The sequence below is a fragment of the Saccopteryx leptura genome, chromosome X (genome assembly GCF_036850995.1).
Source record: "Saccopteryx leptura isolate mSacLep1 chromosome X, mSacLep1_pri_phased_curated, whole genome shotgun sequence".
Taxonomy (NCBI): Eukaryota; Metazoa; Chordata; class Mammalia; order Chiroptera; family Emballonuridae; genus Saccopteryx; species Saccopteryx leptura.
In genome coordinates this window covers 73,009,103-73,030,399 of record NC_089516.1, presented here as the reverse complement: position 1 = coordinate 73,030,399, position 21,297 = coordinate 73,009,103, and the positions used below count along the sequence as shown (strand labels likewise).

The window sequence follows — 21,297 nt, the reverse complement described above, 5'->3', positions numbered from 1 at the left end:
TCAACAGGCACTTTCATTTTTAATTTTTTGAGGTAACTCTATACTGCTTTCTACAGTGGTTGTACCAATTTGAATTTCCACCAATTGCATAAGGGTTCCTTTTGCTCCATACCCTCGACAGCACTAGTTGTGGATTTATTGATGATAGCCATTCTGACCAGTTTGAGATGATATCTCATTATGGTTTTAATTTTCATTTCTCTGATAATTAGTGACATTCAGCATCTTTTCATGTCTATTGACTCATCTGTATGTCCTCTAGAAAACTGTCTATTCTGTTCCTTTGTCCTTTCTTTCTTTTTCAAGAGAGACAGAGAAAGACAGAGGGACAGATAGAGATGAACAGACAGGAATGGAGAGAGATGAGAAGCATCAATTCTTTGTTGCATCAGGTTAGGGTTAGGATTAGGGTTAAGGTTGACTACTTTCTCATATGTGCCTTGACTGGGGGCTACAAAAGAGTGAGTGACACCTTGCTTAAGCCAGCAACCTTGGGGTCATGTCCATGATCCCATACTCAAGCCAACAACCCTGTGCACAAGCTGATGAGCCCATGCTCAAGGCTGGCAACCTCAGGTTTTGAACCTAGGTCCTCTGCATCCTAGTCCGACGCTCTATCCACTGTGCCACCACCTGGCCAGGTTGTCCATTTTTAAATTGGATTGTTTGTTTTTTTGGTGTTGATATTTTTAAGTTCTTTATAAATTTTGGATATTAATCCCTTATCAGATGTATTGGCAAATATATTATCCCATGCCGTGGGTTGTCTTTTCATTTTTGTTGATGATTTTCTTTGCTGTGTACAAATTCTTTAGTTTTATATAGTCCCATTTGTTTATTTTTTCTTTTGTATCCTTTATCCAAGAAGATATATCAGAAAAAAATTTGCTATGAGAAATGTCCAAGATTATGCTGCTATGTTTTTTCTATGATTTTTATAGTTTTGAGTCTAATATTTATATCTTTATTGCATTTTAAGTTTGAGTTTATTCTTGTATATGGTGTAAGAAGGTGGACCAGCTTCATTTTTTTGCACATATCTGTCCAATTTTCTGAACATTTATTGAATGGACTATCTTTACCCCATCGCATGTTCTTCCCTCTTTTGTCAAATATTAATTGACTGCATCATATCTGGGCTCTTGATTCTGTTCCATCAATCTATATGTCTCTTTCTGTGCCACTACCATGCTTTTTGATTAATATGTCCTTGTGAAATAGTTTGATATCAGGTAGTGTGATTCCTCAAACTCTGTTCTTCTTTCTCAAGATTGCTGTGGCTATTCAGGGCATCTGGAGTTCCATATAAATTTTTAGAACATTTGTTATAGTTCTGTGAAATATACCTTTGGTATCTTAATAGGAATTGCACTGAATCTATAGATTGTTTGAATAATATGGACATTTTAATGTTGTTGATTCTGCCTATCCATAAACCTGATATATGCTTTCACTTGTTTGTATCTTCTTCCATTTATTTCTTCAGTGTCTTATAATTTCTTTAGTATAGACCTTGTACATACTTGGTTAAATTTATTCCTTGGTATTTTTTTTTTGAGGCAATTGTGAATGGTACTGTTCTCTTAGTTTCCCTTTCAGATAGTTCATTTTATGTGTATAAAAATACAACTGATTGCTGGATATATATTTTATATTCTGCCACTTTACAGAATTCATTTATCAGTTCTAGTAGTTTTTTATGGAATCTTTAGGGGTCTCTGTATACAATATCATGTCATCTTTAAATAATAACAGTTTTACTTTGGCCCTGGTTGGTTGGCTCAGTAGTAGAGCATCTGCCTGGCATGTGGATGTCCCAGGTTCAATTCCTGGTCAGGGCACACAGGAGAAGTGACTATCTGCTTCAACACCCTTCTCCCTCCCCCTTCTTCCACTCTCTCTCTCTTTTACCCTTCTGCAGCCATTACTTGATTGGTTCAAGGGCATTGGCCCAGGCACTGAGGATGGCTCCATGGAGCCTCTGCCTCAGGCACTAAAAATAGCTCTGTTGAGAGCATGGCCCCAGATAGGCAGAATATTGGCCCCAGATGGGGATTGCCAGGTAGATCCTAGTGAGGGAGCATGTGGAAATCTGTCTCTATCTCCCCTCCTTTCACTTGGAAAAGAAGGAAAAAAACCAGTTTTACTTCTTCCCTTCAAGTTTGAATGCCTTTTGTTTCTTCTTCTTGACTGATTTCTATGGCTAGGAATTTCAGTATTATATTGAATATTAGTGGTAAAAGTGGACATCCCTGTCTTGTTCCTGATCATAAGGAAAACAATTGTAGTTTTAGGCCATTCAGTATGATGTTGGCTCTGGGTTTGTCATATATGGCCTTTATTATGTTGAGGTACATTCCTTGTATTCCCACTTCACTCAGTTTTTAACACAAATGGATTTTATCAAATGCATTTTTTGTATCTATTAATATAATCATGATTTTTATCTTTCATTTTGTTTACATGGTGTATCACATTTATTGATTTGAGGTTGTTATACCAACTTGCATACCCTGAATAAATCCCACTTGATCATATGTATAATCTTTTTAGTGTATTGCTGGATCCAGTTTGCTAATATTTTGTTGAGGATTTTAACATTTATGTTCACCATGGATACTGACCTATAATTTTCATTCTTTGTAGTGTCGTTCTCGGGTTTTGGAATTAGGATAATGCTGACCTCATTAAATAAGTTTGGAAGTCCTCCCTCCTCTTGAATTATTTGTAATAGTTTGAGAATAATAAATGTTCATTCTCCTTTTAATGTTTGGTAAAAGTCACCTGTGAAGCCATTCAGTCTGGGATTTTTGTTTGTTGGGAGTTGTTTTGTTTTGTTTTGACAGAGACAGAGTCACAGAGATGGACAGATAGGAACAGACAGGAAAGGAGAAAGAGATGAGAAGCATTAGTTCATCATTCGGGCTCCTTAGTCTTTCATTGATTGCTTTCTCATATGTGCCTTGACCCAGAAACTACAGCAGAGTGAGTGACTCCTTGCTCAAGCCAGTGACCTTGGGCTTCAAGCCAGTGACCTTGGAGTCGTGTCTGTGATCCCAAGCTCAAGCCAGCAACCCCACGCTCAAGCTAGTGAGCCCCTGCTCAAGCCAGACAAGCCCTCACTCAAGCCAGTGACCTTGGGATTTCTAACCTGGGTCCTCTGCATCCCAGTCCAATGCTCTATCCATTGTACCACTGCCTGGTCAGGCTCCTGCATATTCTTGATATCAGATATTATATTCTTCATTTCTGACTAGTTGCTGTTTATGGTTTCTGTCTCATTTTTATGTTTACTATCTTTTTGTTGACATTCTTTCTTCCTTAAGCATCCCTTTAACCATTACTTTGAACTGCATATCTGATAACTGCTTATCTCTTTCATTTAGTTCTTTTTATGGAGATTTCTCCTCGACTGTCATTAGGGACCTGTTTCTTTTTCTTCCCATTTTGGCTGCCTCTTTGTGTTTGTTTCTATGTATTATATAGATCTCTATTATTCCTCATTGTTGTGGAGTGGCCTTAAGTAGTAGGTATTCTGGTGGGTCTGGTGGTATAGTCTCCTTTATCACCTGAGCTGGATGATCCAGGGATGTGCTTTATGTGGGTTATGTAACCTCCTGTTATAACTGAATCTTGATTTCTATTGGCCTGTAGTTAATGGGATCAACCTTCAGGCTGGTTGACTGTACCTTGACCAAAGCATGCGAGCTGCTGTACAAAAGAAGTGGAATTTGCCTCAGCTGGGTTTGGTGCCTTATATGCTGATTGTGAAGTTAACTGGATTGCTCTGTTGTTGTCTGAAGCTGGCTACTGGTTGTGTCCATTCTGGGCCTCTTAGGAGGGAACCTGGTGCAGGCCAATGTAAGACACTGGCTGTGACTGGCCCTTAGCAACCTGTTGGTGCTACAAGTGATTCACAGATTGTTGCTGCCTCTTCTAGGCTTAGGTATTTATAGGAAGGACCAAACTGAACACCAAGGCCAGCTTTTACCAGCACCAGGCTTAGGGGCATGTCAACAAAACTCCCAAGGCATCCTGAGATCCACCTCCAGCTCCTTTTGACTGCTGGTTGCCTATTAAGCTGTCTCTGAAAGAGCCCTCTGGTAGAGTCAGGAGGATGAAACTAGTGGATCTCCCCTGAGGGGGACATACAGGTCAGGTTTCAGGAAAAGTGGTGGATTTTCCCCCGCCCCATAGCCACAGGTCTCAGTCTATCTGGGATTTTGCCTCAAACTCAACAGGGCAGAGCCAATAGGAATTGGGAAGATGAGGTCTCTGGAGCCTGAAAGGTAGGTCTGCCACTAGCCAGGAGTGTGGTTTGATTTAATCTCCCAAGAGGGGAATGCACCAGTCAGATTTTTTTGTAAAGCGGGGTGAATGGTCCCTTCCTGAAAGCCAATCATCTGAGTTTCTGTCACCCCCTATGACTATCCAGACCTCTACTCCCTGGCCAAGGCTGCTGGCTCCTCAGCAGAATCCTATCTCTGCAGGGTGGGGTGAGAGGGAGTCCACAGTGTGGGGCAGTTGCTTTCCTACAGGCTGATACTATATGCTACACCTAAAAGTGATGGTGACTGTGGTGTTGGAGAATGACTCAGAACAGGGATCCTGGTTTGTTTGTTTGTTTTTAACCTCATGTCTTTCCAGAGCTTTAAGCCTCATACTCTTCACGTGACTTTAGTCTACTCAGCCCTTCCTATGCCAGAACGCAGAGTAAGTAGCTATGAATGAGATTTTTATGTATTGACCCTTTAAGAGGGTGCCCACATCTCCACAGACTTCAGTCTCTGGCAGACAGAAACCTCACTCCTTTTCACAGCTGAATGCTATGTGGGTTCCACTTCCCAGCTTTGGTGCTCTGAGATGAGGAGCCTGGCTTAAGGTTTAGGCTGCACCTTCTCAGTGGGACCCCCCACACCTGAGATATGCCTCAGGAACCTCAGCTGCCACTTAATGAGAGTAAGGCCAGACTTTTAATGTGTCCGCCCTTCCTACCAGTCTTCATGTGAATTCTTCTGTGAACCTTTGGTTATAAGACTCCTCTTCATTTAGTCCTGATTTGGTTATTTAGGATGATTGTTCTTAATTTAGTTATAACTGCAGTTTGTTCCTGAGAAAAGGTGAGTGTAAGTAACATCCACCTACTCTACTGCCATCTTGGATTTCCCTCATTTTTCAATGATAGTTGACATACACTACTATATTAGTTTCAGTAATACACCCCAGGGATTAACCATTATATAACTTACTAAGTGGTCAGCCCAGTAAAGCTCAAATTCATCTGAAACAATACATAGTTATTAGAGTATTATTGACTATATTCCCTATGCTGTACTTTATATCCTCATGACTACTCTGTAACAACCAGTTTGTACTTCTTAATCCCTTCACCGTTTTGACCCATTATCCCAACTTCCCTTGCATCTGGCAACCATCAAAATAACCTTTGTATCTATGAGTCCATTTCAGTCTGCTTGTTCATTTATTTTGTTAGATTAAATTGTTGATACATATGTATTAATTGATATTTTATTTTTCATGTTTTTTATATATTTTTTTCTTCTTAAAAAAGACTATCATTTTATCTAATACTGGTTTAGTGGTGATGAACTCCTTTGTCTTTTTCTTATTTGGGAAGCTCTTTATATGTTCAATTCTCAATGCTGGGTGAAGCAATCTTGTTTGTAGGACCTTGCTTTTTATCACTTTGGCTATTTCTTGCCACTTCCTTCTGGCCTGCAAAGTTTCTGTTGAAAAATCAGTTGACAGTCTTTTTTTTTTTTTTTTTTTTTGGCATGAGAGACAGACAGACAGGAAGAGAGATGAGAAACATTAACTCATAGTTGTGGCTCTTTAGTTCATTTATTGCTTCTCATATATGCCTTGTCTGGGAGACTCAAACCAAGCCAATGAACCCTTGATCAAGCCAGTGACCTTTGGAGCTCAAGCCAGAGACCTTGGGATTATTGCAATGATCCTGTACTCCAGCTGGCAAGCTTTCACTCAAGCTGGATGAGCCCACACTCAAGCTGGTGACTTTAGGGTTTCAAACCTGGGACCTCAGTGTCCCAGGTTGATGTTCTATCCACTGTGCCAACCACCAGTGAGGCAATCAGCTGACAGTCTTATGGATGCTCCCTTGTGAAACTGGAAAAATGATCCACAGTTTTGGCTACCTGCTGTGATGAACAGTCAGTAATTGTGGGAGAGGCTCTGATGCAAAAGAAAGAGGGTTATTCAAGTGTGGGCCACCTGAGGGAGCCCTGTCCTCAAAACTCCATCTTCCCCTTCTGCTCTGTGCAAGGGTTTTATAAATAAAGAAAGGGGAATGAACAAAAAAGAACAAAGGAATCAAAGGAGAGGGTTGAAAATTCTTTGCTGCGGGGTGGCTACTGGGAGCTATCCCAGTATGTTTAAATAACTGATTGAAGGTCAACACATCTCTGGGAGCTGGCACATCTGAAGGTTGGAGTCTGTTCTGTTGGTTGTCAGGAATTAAATCTAGCAAGTAACTTATAAATTAGGGGTTTTGTTTCATGTAAGAAGTGTCCAAAGATTTCCACAATTAGGCTGTCCTCTTGGCCTTGAACAAAAATCAGAAGTGTGCAAGCCTCAGTGTGGTGGGATTATTAAGGAAAAGGAAGGGGTGGCTGAGGTGCATGTAGCTCCTGCTTCTGTTTACTCACCTTGCTTGGATGTTACCCTTTATGTGCTTCAGCTGGAGGGTAACAGGGCTTTCAACTGTAACAAGAGCTTGGCCAGTAGTGAAAGTACAGGATTGACTATATACCTTTGATTTCATACAGAATACATAACTGTAATCGCTAAACTAGTAATTTTGAATCATGTTTATAAGAACAACAAACTGGATTTAACATTTTACAAATTTTTTTTTATAAACTTGCTTTGTTAGTAGATTCTTATTTAGCTCTATTTTATAGCGCGGTAGAGTAATATCAATAAATCGGTGATACAGCATATTTACTCCCAGTTACACTTGTAGGTAACTAACTGCTTTTCTCTTGCTGCTTTTAATATTCTCTTTTTGTCTTTAACATTTTACATTTTAATTATGATGAGTGTTGGTTTGGCCCTCTTTGGGTTCATCTTGTTTGAGACTCTCTGAGCTTCTGGGACTTGTATATTTGTATCTTACATGAGGTATGGGAAGTTTTCTCTCATTATTTTTTCAAATAGGTTTTCAATTTCTTGCTCTGTCTCTTCTTATTCTGGCCACCCCATGATGTGAATATTGGTACATTTGAATTTGTCTCCGAGGAATAGTGTCCTTGTACTGTTTTCATTTTGGGGGGGATTCTTTTTTCTTTTTGTTCCAATTGGGTGTTTTTTGCTTCCTTATATTCCAAATTGTTGACTTGATTCTCAGCTTCATCTACTCTACTGTTGATTCCCTGTAAATTATTCTTCATTTCAGTTACTGTATCCTTCATTTCTGACTGGTCCATTTCTATGGTTTATGTGTTCTTTTTTATGCTTTTGACTATTTAAGTTTATTGAGCATCCTTACAACCAGTGTTTTGAATTCTGCATCTGGTAGATTGTCTCCATTTTGTTTAATTCTTCTTCCGGAGTTTTGCTCTGTTCTTTCATTTTGGACATATTTCTTTGTCTCCTCATTTTGGCAGCCCCCTTGTGTTTGTTTTTATGTATTAGGTAGAGCTGCTACATCTCCTGGGCTTGGTCGAATGGCTTACAGTAGTAAGTGTTCTGTAGGCCCAGTGGCACAGCCTCTCCAGTCACCTCAGCTGGGTTCTCCAGGCACATCCCTTCCTCTATGTAGGCTGAGCACACCCTCCTGTTATATATAGTTGAGCTTTCATTGCTGTTGGCGTATTAATGGGAGGTATTTACCCCCAGGCCAGCTGGCTGCCAAGGACTGGCTGTAACTGCCTACTTTACAGAGCAGGAATTACTTCAGTGGCTCTCTGGTGCCTGCCGAGTCCAATCCTTGAGTGTGCCATTTGTGGAGATATTTGGGTGGTACTTTTATGTGGTCTGAAGCTGTCCATTTGGTGCATTGGTTCTGGGGCCTCCCAAGAGATGAAGACCAAGATCAGTTACCACTTGTGTTTTGTCCAGGGCCACTGGCCATGAGCTAAAAAGTGATCTGCATATAGCTGCTTTTGTTCTGTACATGGAGGTATTCAGACCAAGATGTGAAGCAAGGCCAGCTGCTGCTAGTGCCAGTCCTGGAACCACTTATGAAGAGATCAGAGCACACTGAGGCCAGATGCTACTTGTTTAAGAGATTTTAGGAAAGTCTGAAGCATGAGCCAAAACTGGCCATTCATATGGAAAAGTCATTGCAAACAGCTTAGGTAGGCCCACAAGTTGGGTGGGGCAGGCTCCTAGGGAATCACCAGGATGGAGCAAACAGTATGAGACATGTTGGGAGTCTCAGATATGGCATACACCATCTGGCTCTGTGGGGGTGGGATGGTCTCAGAAAAGAAACAATGGCTTCTGTCAGCACTTTTGTCTGGCAAGAAGCTGTCCTCCCAGCTCTCATTCTGATGCTGGACAATTCAGTTACTCCCTGCATGTTTCTGATGCCTTTCAAGCTGCTGTCCCAGTGCTGGAGCTCAGAGGAAGTGAGTCTTATTATACCCATGTACAGGCCCTTTAAGAGGAACTGCCTAGAACTCCACTCCAGTAGCCTTCCAATCTCACTCAGACACAATCCCTGCTGGGGTTTTTAACAACTTTTTAAAAATTCATTTTAGAGAAGGGAAACACAGAGAGAGAGAGAGAGAGAGAGAGAGAGAGAAGGGGGGCAGGAGCAGGAAGCATCAACTCCCATATGTGCCTTGACCAGGCAAGCGTGGGGTTTTGAACTGGTGACCTCAGTGTTCCAGGTCGACGCTTTATCCACTGCGCCACCACAGGTCAGGCCCTGCTGGTTTTTACAGCCAGAAGGTATAGGAACTTCTCTTCCTGTCACTGGAACACTGGGCTGGGGGGGGGGGGTCTGGTATGGGACTGGGACCCCTGGCTCTTCAGGGAGGATTTGCAAAGCCTAGATATCCTTCCTGATTTTTATCTGCCACACATAGGTGTGGGACCGGCTAGTTCCACATCTCTGCCCTTCTTATGAGACTCAATTTGGCTTTTTAAAAATCTTTAGTTGTAGGACTTCTGTTCACCTTGATTTTCATGCAGCTTTGCATGATGGTTTTCCTGTAGTTTCATTGTTATTTTGATGTGATTGTGGGAAGATGTGCGTACTTCATTTACTATGCCACCATCTTGACCAGAAATCCTTAACAGTATACACTTTAGACGGCTCTTTTAAAACTTTTTTTTTTAATTTTTTTTTTATTTTTTCACAGAGACAGAGAGAGAGTCAGAGTGAGGGATAGACAGGGACAGACAGACAGGAATGGAGAGATGAGAAGCAGCAATCATTAGTTTTTCGTTGCGCATTGTGATACCTTACTTGTTCATTGATTGCTTTTCTCATATGTGCCTTGACTGTGGGCCTTCAGCAGACCGAATAACCCCTTGCTCGAGCCAGCGACCTTGGGTCCAAGCTGGCGAGCTTTTTGCTCAAGCCAGATAAGCCCGCGCTCAAACTGGCAACCTCGGGGTCTTGAACCTGGGTCTTCCGCATCCCAGTCTGACGCTCTATCCACTGCGCCACCGCCTGGTCAGGCTCTTTTAAAACTTTTAATGTAAATTGCTACTAAGTGTTTAGAAGGTCTCTTGAAGATGATGTATTTGTAATTGTATAATAGCCATCTAACTTCTTTCCCTTGTTTTTTGCCAATGTAATATTGTTTATGTTTTTATTTTTACTTTTAGAATGCAGAACAGGACATGGGAAGTCATGCTGTTTTAGCGTTGAGAAACCTGTAGTAAGTAACTGAAGTGAATATTTAAATATTCCTTTTAATTTACTTTGTCATTTTTAAACATGCAAATTCCATGATATTTTTCTCTAGCAAAGTTATCATTTGAAGCTGTTATCTGGTTAAAATTTTATAATCTCTTTTAGCTATTTAATATATAACAATCTAGTGTGGCATTGCTAAAGATAATATTAATGGCTCATTGTCTAATCACAGTATTTAAGCACCTAATATGAAGAGCAAGATATACTTAGCATCGTGTGAGACTTAGGAAAAGATTATATCATAAATTACAGATTATAATTTTTAGATATGCTACTTAAATTTTTATTATTTATTTTAGGTGTCTGATATTCGAACAAGATCTGCTATTATTTCATGGAAACCACATGGTTCTGAGAAATGTAATCATACTAAATCTCCTGTAACGTTTGAATTGGCAATATCTAAGAGCAGTAAAAATGGAAAATATAAAAATGTGTACAGGTAAATCTCTTTTTAATCATCTCTCATTTCTTCTTCAATTTAAATATGCTAGCTAAACATACGGATCTCAACTTAAATCTAGGCTAAGTTCTAAAGATTTTTTTGCATTTTTTCCAAGCTTTGAATGCAATTTTCTATAAAACTAGTTTTATTAAATGATAGGTTGCCAGGCCAATTGACAAAATTTATTGAATCATAAGTATGTTAGAACTAAGGAACATTTAAATATTAACTGGTCTGTTCTCCTAGTTTACAGTTTTTCTATTTAAAAAGTTTAGACTAAGGAAAGAAAATTTTCCCCTCAATTCTTAATTATCTTTTTTTCACTTATATCATTGTAGAGCAGCAGAAAGTTTCACATGATGGTAGGGCTTGGGCATACAAGCGAGATATTTGCATTGCATAGGAAATGTAAGACTTTGGTCTCCTGAAAATTTCATTATATGAGTTAGCTATCAAGTGGAGCAAGATGAACTTAAGAATGTGTTCAGAAGATAGAGCCAGGACTAGAGAAGATACAGTGGAGGACACAGCAAGAACATAGCCAACCTCTTCCAATAGCTTCTCAACTGGATAGGGACATGCAATCTAAAGGAGAAAAGGCTGAGAGAGGCACAGTAGAAAGGAACCCCTAAGTGGGGAAGAAAAGAGAAATTCTTTTGTACACCAAACAGCCAGGCAAGACAGAGAAGTGGATTTGTCTGTTCAATACTTTAAATATCATAACATGTTTTAAACTTTATTTGCTAGAATTTGTCATCTTTATTCAGATATTCAAAGGAAAGATTTGAATTCAGTTAGTTACTATGTAAAGTTTTGTTTATTTTATAAATAGTGACTAGAATTTTTAAATTTAAGAATTATAATGTACAATCTTTTATATTGACTAAAGAAATAGGAATTGTAAAATGTGATGAAAAATTACTTATAAAATTAAATTTTGCTTTAATTTACATGGTGGTCTTTTTCTGGTGTTATGTACTTCATAGGAGTCATTTTTTTAAATAAAATATATACTTGCCTATACATCTGATTACCCTACAATTTTGAGCTGACTTTGCTTAGCAGTGACAAAATTTTAGCTCTTTTTGGAGGCTATTGCAGGGTTTAGAGCCTTAAGGAGCTCAATCAGGTGGTAGTGTATACCTAGGTACTTATGACTATTAATTAGCTCAGGAAAATGTAGGTGTGGGAGCATAGTTACTTTACTCACTATAGCAGGTACATGCCCACCCTAGAAATATTGCTCTATGTGGCTTCATGAACATATTACATGATTTATGGTGTCTTTAAAACTTTTCACATCAACGTTACTTAAAGTAAGCCAGTTAAAGACAAATTTGTGTTATTACAATGTGAAGAAGTTGCAGTGGTTAAGATGATCAAGTTTCATTTCCTAAAGCTTTATTAATTTGGCATGAAAATGACAAATTTTAATTATTAATATCATTTTTTTGCATTCATATAAAATTGGTTAAAGTTACCTAAACTTCAAAGAGAATTGTGCTTCTTGATCCATTGACTACATAAGATTAAGAATGTTACTTAACTTTGAAATATGTGCAAAATCTATTATAAATAGAGATTATCTTCACAGTGGCAATGGAATTACATTTACTCTACTTGAGCTACAACCATCCATGGCCTATTTTGTAAGGTAAGAACTCCATCCTACACAACTCCCCCACACACACTGTAGCCAGCCAGATTCCGCAGTCTGTATCAGTTCACAGCTCACTACTTATGATTCCTGTAGTCAGCCTTGCTACTCTAGCAGGGTGGTCTTTCCTTCAAGCTTCAAAACAACCTCCCCTAATTCCAGCATTAAAGAAGTTCACTTTCGTTCATTCAGAACAGGTGATAGGGTCATTTGGGAACCATTATTCGCAACAATCCAGCTTGATCTTATTAGAAAATATTTTATAATTATTTCCCAAGTAATGGATCTGGAAATTCAAATATGCAATTTAATACATATATTAGGATAAATAGTTGAGAGCTTACAACAATTATCATTACATTTTTAGAATTACAACCATCAGAGGATCAGCACATAAAACTGTGTCTGAAGTGGTGAGCTTCACAACTCCAGGGTGCGAACCAAACCCTCCATTGGCACCTGCACTGATTAACCAATCCAAGAGCAGCCTGAATTTACAATGGAAAGTAAGGATTTTACTGCCAAAAACTCCTCAAGCATGTGTTTTTTCCATTTAAAAACGTTCTTTCTACTGTGTCCTGAATTTTAAATATGAAAATATGCATGTCTTATCTGACCTATTTCCTTAACACTTTTCCTTCTCCAGGCTATGTTTCTCTTCTTTCTATATCAAGCATCAAGTAAATTGAGAAATGTCCATCAGAATTTCAATAATTTAAAAGTTGAATTGTCAGTTTCTACAACTTAAATGTATTTATAATTGTAGCTACCAATAACTGTACCTCCCTATTTACTAAGTAACAACTTTCTTTATTGCACAAAATTTGGAAGACACCAGAACAGAATTTGGGTGTGACTTATAAACTGTAAAGAATGCATTTTAGTTTTAATATTTGTATTGCTTCAAAAATAAAATTTAAGCAGATAATTTTTACAGTAATTTCTATCACTTTATAAGTATAGTATATATATTTATACACATACATAATTTATGTGAAAAACCAGCCCATCATAATCTTATCTTCCTAATATTTTTAGGGTTCCAATAATAATGGTTCCAAAATAAACAGCTTATTTTTGGAAATGGATGAGATAAAAAAAATATTTTTAAATTTATTTTATTTTAATCTATTTATTGGGGTGACATTAGTTAATACAATTATATAGGTTTTAGGTGTACAATTTTATAATGCATCATCTGTATATTGTATTGTCTACTCACCACCCAAAGTCAAATTTCCTTTCATCACCACTTATCACCCCTTTGCCTCCTAACAGTTTTATTTTTTTAATAATTTGGTTGTAAATGATTACTAATATTATAAATTTTTGTTATTTATAGCATCTTATAACATTCTAATATTTGTGCATACCATTAAGGCCAAAGGTAAAGACTTCAAAAGTTGCTATATGAGTACCATGAAACAGCACAAGATCCTTAAACTGACTTCTACAAAATATTCAAATTATCTGGCAAAAAACTGGCTTGAGGTACACTGAATTAATGCAATACTGAAAGTCTATACTTCAATAAGAACCTGAAACTCATTTCTCATCTTAATTTATTTCTGTGATTCTAGCAGTCTTCCATACATCAGAAATTATGCCTCCAACACCTTTATCCCCTAAGCTAAAAGAAGCAGGAATCTGCAAATTGTCACTAGAATGGTGTGCCCCAACTAACACAAACCTAAATGGCAGCCTTACTTATGTACTAAAAATGAAGGAATCGGGATCTGTAAGTTTTCTTTTCATCTGCTTTAATCTCCAGCCTCAGTCTTAGTTACATTTTATATGCATTTTATACTGAAAAAAATAAATTTGATTAATTTCTACTCAATCAAACCGCATGATTCCTTAGTGCCTGCGTTTTCGGGATAGGACCAATGGAGAGCCAACGTTAGCCAGATCTGCACAGGGAGATCTGAAGGTACCCAAGTCCTTGCAAATTAGCTAAAAGCAGCAATAGCCGTAACACCAAATAGAGACTCAAATAAGTGTGTTAGTTCTTCAGTGTTGGGCCTCTACCAGATGTCCTTGTAAAAATTACACAGATTTTCTGCATACTTCTACCAGGGCAAACCCCTTCCTTATTTCCCTGGTAAACTAACTGTTTCATTCCATTCTGAACTTTCAAGTCCATATCTAATAGGTTAATCAACTTTAAAAGCTAGTATAAATTTTCTGTTATGTACATATTTTAACCACAGTTTAAATAAAGCAACTAACAAGAAATGTTCTGCATAATATGCTAAATGCTTTCACATATATTACATCCTGAAAAAAATGAGATCCTTAAAGTAGAAACCACCTCCATTTTTTTATATAGAGAAACCAATGTTCAGAGAGATTAAGGGATTTGCCCAGGACCACCCAGATGGACAATAAGCTTAAGTTGGAACTTGAACTCAGACCTGCCTGGTTCTTATACATTATCTTTTTTTTCTAGGGGTTGAATTTTAAACCTAAATACAATGGAGAAGACCTCTCATGCAGTGTAAGAAATCTTCAGAGAAGTGCTACATACAAGTTCAGGGTAGGTGGCTATAATTTATTAATTTGTATCATTTTTTTATTATTTTTCTTCTTTATTATTATTAATTTAAATGGGGTGACATTGATAAATCACGGTACATATGTTCAGAGAAAACATCTCTAGGTTATTTTGACATTTCATTATGTTGCATACCCATCACCCAAAGTCAAATTGTCTTCTGTCACCTTCTATCTGGTTTTCTTTGTGCCCTTTTCTTTCCCCTCCCCTCACCCTATCCCTCTCCTTCTTCCCACCCCCCCAGGAACCACCACACTCTTGTCCATGTCTTTGAGTCTCATTTTTATGTCCCATCTATGCATGGAATCATATAGATCTTAGTTTTTTCTGATTTATTTCACTCAGTATATTGTTATCAAGATCCCACCATTTTGTTGTAAATGATCCGATGTCATCATTTCTTATGGCTGAGTAGTATTCCATAGTATATATGTACCCCATCTTCTTTATCCAGTCAACTATTAAAGGGCTTTTTGGTTGTTTCCATGTCTTGGCCACTGTGAACAATGCTGCATGAACATGGGGCTGCGTGTGTCTTTACGTACCAATGTTTTTGAGTTTTGGGGGTATATATCCAGTAGAGGGATTGCTGGGTCATATGGTAGCTTTATTTTTAATTTTTTGAGGAACCACCATACCTTCTTCCATATGGTTGTACGACTTTTGATTTGCATTTCTCTAATAGCTAATGAAGATGAACATCTTTTCATATATCTGTTGGCCATTTGTATTTCTTCTTGGGAGAAGTGTCTGTTCATGTCCTCCTCCTATTTTTTATTGGATTGTTGTTGTTGAGTTTTATGAGTTCTTTGTATATTTTGGATATTAGGCCCTTATCTGAGCTGTTGTTTGAAAATATCATCTTCCATCTAGTTGGCCTTCTGTTTGTTAATTTGTATCATTTTAATATAAAATTACACTCTTCACTCAAGATAAAAATGAGTGTGTTTTAGTTGAAATTAAACTATATTTTGCATTTAGTTCTCAGAAACTTTCAGTCAAATAACTTACTTTATATAATTTGCAAACTACACATTTTCAAATCAGACATTTGTTTCCAGTGGTCAACCAATGTTTTTTTCTTCTTCTTCTTTGATATTCCTTTTTACTCAAACAGATATTTGCCTACAATGTGGAAGAAAGAAGTAACTCCAGTAGAGAAGTGAAATATACCACCTATCCACATAAGCCTGGATCCCCTAAAAAACCATATATAAAAGGAAAGATCCATGCACATAGAGTAAAAATTGGATGGGGTAAGTAATGGTTTTGTATTTAAAATTTACTATCTGTGTCTTAATATTAACTATTAAGAAGAAATTTCTCTCCAATTGCCCTCAGTTTTATAAAATACTCCCTCAATTATTTGTATATCAATATTTCACCATATAAATCAGTTTAGTTGTAAACTAAATTGTTTTTTCTGGTTTTCTTTTGAGTTCTCTATTACTGCTTTTTTTTAATTCATACATGAACAAATTACTGACCTTTATATGCATCCTTGAAATTATGATAATTCCAAGTAAGACTATATCTAATATAGAAGCCACAATTAGAATGATACATCAATGATAACATCAATGATAAATGTCAACTTGACATAAATTATATTCATGCAAATTATTTTGCCTCTAAACTAGCAAAATCAACAATATACAGCCTGACCAGGTGGTGGCGCAGTGGATAGAGTGTAGGACTGTGATGTGGAAGACCCAGGATCGAAACCCCAAGGTCTCTGGCTTGAGAGCGGACTCATCTTGTTTGAGCAAAGCTCACCAGTCTGAGTCCAAGGTCACTGGCTTGAGCAGGGGGTCACTCAGTCTGCTGTAGCTCCCAGGTCAAGGCACATTTAAGATAGCAATCAATGAACAACTAAGGCGTCACAACGAAGAATTGATGCTTCTCATCTCTCTCTGTCTGTCCCTCTCTGTCTCTCTCTGTCTCTGTCACACACAAAAAAATATACATATATATAGTATGTCAGTCTCTTTCAAAGAACTTTAAAATATTAATTAAATAATTCATGTCCAAGATTCCAAGCATGTAACTTGGATTTTGTTTTTATAATCTTTATTAATATGTGAAAATTAATACTCTATTAAATTTCATGTTTATATATTTCCACATGAAAAAAAAATTTAAGATAACTTTTAAGGTTATTCTCAAGATAATTTTAATATTTTTTTCTCTTTTCAGAACCACCCAAAGATGATGGTGGGACATACATTTCAAGTTACAGTTTAGAAGTTAGTGAAAATTCAAATGGTAAGTTAAGATATTGTATTTTTTTGTTTTTACTTTGAAATAATTTTAATTTTCTTAAAAGTCAAAAAATGGTATAGAGGATTCCCATATATAATCTTCACTCTGTGTCTCCAAATATTAATATCTTATATAACCACAATGCAGTTATCAAAACCAGGAAACTGGCATTGGGATAATACTATTAACTAAACCCCAGGACTTACCTGGATTTCTCCATTTCCAGTTTTTGGTAACAAATCATATTTACTTACTGATCTCTTATAATTGTATGATTAGTTCTATAGGGAATATAAATATTTACCTATTGTAAATAGGTAATTGAACCACAGCTAATTTATAAAATGGTTATTTCTATATCCATGGGATAACAACGAGGACCCATAAAATTTTCAAGCTCCCTATAAATACATTGGATGAGTTTACTTTTATCCCTTCAGGGAATTCCTGGAATATAATCTACAATGGAACTGCAAAGGAATTTCTATATGATCGTCTGCAGCCTGGTACTACATATTATCTGAGAGTCTTTTGCACTTCTTATATAGGCCAAAGCCAGGTGAGGAAACAGGTAGAAAAGTTTTCAATTGAGAATTGAAATTAACTATATCATACTAAATGAACTGTATCATACTAAACTGTAAAAACTAAATGTTTTTTGAAAACTGAACTTGAATTTGTTATCGTCATAAGGTATTTTGCATTTTTCTTAGCCTTCAGACATATTGACTATTCAAACACCTGCTCTTTCTCCTGCATCTTGCCGTCCCCCACCCTTGAATGGTAAAACGAAGTCCAGGCAAAACAACATCCAATCTGGTAAAGCTTCTTGTATGATTTGCATGACAATACCTAAATTTCCTGCATCGTAACCTCTGGTTTTTATGTATTAAATGTTATTAGAGCAGAGTAAATGGTTTTGTTTTGCTACAAAATCAAATGTTTAGAAAATTATTTCTGGCTGACCTGCAGTGACTCAGGAGATATAGTGTTGATCTGGAACACTGAGGTATCTGGTCTGAAACCCTGGGCTTGCCTGATCAAGGCACATATAGGAGTTGATGCTTCCTGCTCCTCCCCTTCTCTCTTTCTCTCTTTCTGTTTTGCTCTCTCTCTCTCCTTTTTAAAGTAAATAAATTTTTTTAAAAAATCTTTTAAAAAATAAAATTATTTCTTATTGGTATTTAAATTATAATTTTTTTAAATGTCTGGAAATAAAATTTAAAAGTAAATTGAGCCTGACCAGGCGGTGATGCAGTGGATAGAGCATCAGACTGGGATGCAGAAGACCCAGGTTCGAGACCCCGAGGTCGCCAGCTTGAGTGCGGGCTCATCTGGTTTGAGCAAAAATCTCACCAGCTTGGACCCAAGGTCGCTGGCTCGAGCAAGGGGTTACTTGGTCTGCTGAAGGCCCACGGTCAAGGCACATATGAGAAAGCAATCAATGAACAACTAAGGTGTCGCAACGTGCAATGGAAAACTAATGATTGATGGTTCTCATCTCTCTCCGTTCCTGTCTGTCTGTCCTTTGTCTATCCCTCTGACTCTCTCTCTGTCTCTGTAAAAAAAAAAAGTAAATTGACACAAATTAATAAAAGTTGATTTCTGTTATATTATTTTTACATAGTCTTAAATTATTTTCTATTAGTTTGAAGAAGTACCCTTAAAATCATTTGAAAAAATTTTTACGTTTATTTTGTATATTTTTATAGGCAACCTTCCCACTAATGGAAACTCTGAAGCATTTGCACATTTCAAAGAAGCAAAAGAGAAACAAAATGCCACACAAGGGCATGCTGGCTGCAGAATGAAATATACAGTGAGTAAACAGGACTGGGGTCGTTATATTGTTCAGTTGATCCATTTGTAGTTCATGTTACTTTGGATGAATATATGCTTCTACTTTTTATCAAATTGGGGAGTGACTATGCTTGCACAATAATTTGTGTTTGCTTATTTGTAGTTTGGACCACATTCAACAAAGTATGAAACTATGCCAAGCCCAAGCCCTCCTTCTCAGTGTGGTACACCTATGCTGGCCTGCAAAGGTTCAACATGTGTTGTTGTTAGTTGGGAAGTATGTTATCAATTTACTTTTTTTTCAATTAAGGTTTATATTCAATATTATTTTGCATTAGTATCAGGTGTACAGCAGAGTGCTCAGACAACCATATATTTTACGAAGTGTTCTTTCGGATATTGTCAGTGCCCAAATGGCACCATGCATAGTTATTACAATATTACTGACTATATTCCCTATGGCACTTTACATCCTCATGATTATTTTGTAACTACCATTCTGTACTTCTTAATCTCTTAACCTTTTTCACCCAATCCTCCAGCTCCCTCCCCTCTGGAAACCACGCTGATCTCTGTATCAATGAGTTTATTTCAGTCAATTTAATTTTATTAATTTTGGTGATATAAAAGCACAGTAATTGGTTTACAATTTTTCTGAAAGACTAGAACTCTCCAAGAAGTCAGAGTTTAGATTAAGGTTCCACAAATTTTGACCACGGTACTAGAACACACTAGTGGTAGACCAGATACTAGTGCTATTAGGAAGGCGAAGGCCATGGTGATCCTTTTTTTTATGGAGAATAATAAACTTGGAAAACCAAATATACTATTAACAGGTAACACAACAAACTTTTAAAATCAAAACAAGAGATAATAAAATTACATCAATTTATAGAAATTAGTATTATTTTAAAAGCATTACTGAGAAATCTCTGGCAGTGTTTGGATATAACTCTATAATATGACACATAAGAGAAAAGACTATTGAGGCTTTTAAAAAACAATTTTTACATCCACGTGTCTTTCTTCCCATTCAAACTTATCAAGCTCAAAAAATAAGAATTGGTTAGTTATTAAGCCACCTATGTATCTTTAAATTTTCCTTCCCTTCTTATTCTCTAGTAGAAGTTTTGTGACATTGACACAAAAGCTTTAATCTGTTAATAATAATGAATGACAAGTCTGATTATATCACTATAAAAAAGCTAGAGTACTGGGCTTTGTGTTTGATCTCACTAATCAGTAGCAATATTAATCAACATTAATATAACTGTTTGCTCTTTTTTAAGTAACCTATTTGAAAATAATTTTAATTAATTAAAAATAGTAATTCATCAAATATATGGGGTTAGTCAGTGCTTTATTTCAATTTCATTTGAGTCTTTTGATGTAAATTATAGTTTTGTAATTTTTATGTTTAATAATTTCTATACTTGTCCATATTTTATACCACTTAATAAATTATAAGCTATGACATTGAAATTAACATGTCATAACTCTCCACAGTATCTCGTAGAGTGAACACTTATAGAAAAGCTCAATTTTTTTTTGTTACATCTTTCAGATTCCTTTAAGTAATGGTGCTGAAATCACTGAGTACAGACTAAAGTGGGGACAAACTGAAGAATCGATGCATTTAATCTACACTGGCCCTTGTCCGAGTTATGAAGTTAAAGGTCTCATTCCGGCAACTACATACTTTTGCAGAGTTCAGGTAATCCTAAAAGTTCTTCCAATATATGTAAGACATTAGCTATTAACCTATGTTATCCACATTCATAATACTGAGTCCATTTCCAATTTAGATACCAGAAGGGAGTCACACACTTCTAAATCTTAAATATTTCCAATATTTACAACAACATTCTGAGCTCCTTTAACTGGCACTCAAAGGCCCACATAATCTGGCACCCACATTCTATTCTAACTCGATCTGCCATTTTTTTCTCTACAGTTCTGTTTCCCAAATTTCCTTGAACTTAACAACTACTTAAAATGCTTGTTTAAAAACACTGCTTCTCACATCTCCACTCAGACCCATTGAATCAAAATTTCTAATCCAAAGATTTGCTAATCTGTATATTTAAAAAGCACTCAAAGTGGCCCTGGCCAGTTGGGTCAGTGATAGAGTGTCAGCCCAGAGTGTGGATGTCCCCAGTTCAATTCAAGGTCAGGGCACACAGGAAAAGTGATCAACTCCATCTCCACACCTCTCCCTGTTTATCTCCCTCTCCTGCAGCCATAGTTTGATTGATTTGAGTGTGTTGGCCTCTGGGACTGAGGATGGCTCTGTGGAGCCCCCACCCCCCCACCTGAGGCATTAAGAATACAGTGGTTGTAAACATGGTCCAGATGGGCCATGCATCGGCCCTAGATGGGGGTTGCCAGATGAGCCCAATCAGGGAGTATGCGAGAATCTGTCTCTCTATCTCTCCTCCTCTCACTTGGAAAAGAAGAAGAAAAGAGAAAAAAGAAAGATAATGCATACTAAACAAAAACATTAAATACAATACAGAATTTTATAATATAATATAAAAATGTCTAGAATAATCATTTATCATAATAACCAGGAAAATCATTACGTAAATGATAAAACACAAACTCCATGATGAATCAGAGATGTGAATTATCTGACAAGAATTTAAGCAGCTATCAAAAAAATGCTT

General features: G+C 36.9%; 1 protein-coding gene across 1 annotated transcript in view; it reads left to right on the top strand.

Moving 5' to 3' along the window:
* Positions 1 to 21,297, top strand: part of LOC136385574 (fibronectin type III domain containing protein 3C1-like) — an 87,063-nt gene that overhangs the window by 42,412 nt on the left and 23,354 nt on the right. Inside the window, exons 9-20 of the mRNA XM_066356639.1 lie at positions 9,823 to 9,875; positions 10,213 to 10,355; positions 11,953 to 12,012; positions 12,383 to 12,521; positions 14,465 to 14,551; positions 15,687 to 15,825; positions 16,766 to 16,834; positions 17,272 to 17,390; positions 17,545 to 17,650; positions 18,544 to 18,650; positions 18,795 to 18,908; positions 20,196 to 20,345. Of these exons, the coding sequence (XP_066212736.1) occupies positions 9,823 to 9,875; positions 10,213 to 10,355; positions 11,953 to 12,012; positions 12,383 to 12,521; positions 14,465 to 14,551; positions 15,687 to 15,825; positions 16,766 to 16,834; positions 17,272 to 17,390; positions 17,545 to 17,650; positions 18,544 to 18,650; positions 18,795 to 18,908; positions 20,196 to 20,345 (1,286 nt within the window). The remainder of the gene's footprint in view (positions 1 to 9,822; positions 9,876 to 10,212; positions 10,356 to 11,952; positions 12,013 to 12,382; positions 12,522 to 14,464; positions 14,552 to 15,686; positions 15,826 to 16,765; positions 16,835 to 17,271; positions 17,391 to 17,544; positions 17,651 to 18,543; positions 18,651 to 18,794; positions 18,909 to 20,195; positions 20,346 to 21,297) is intronic.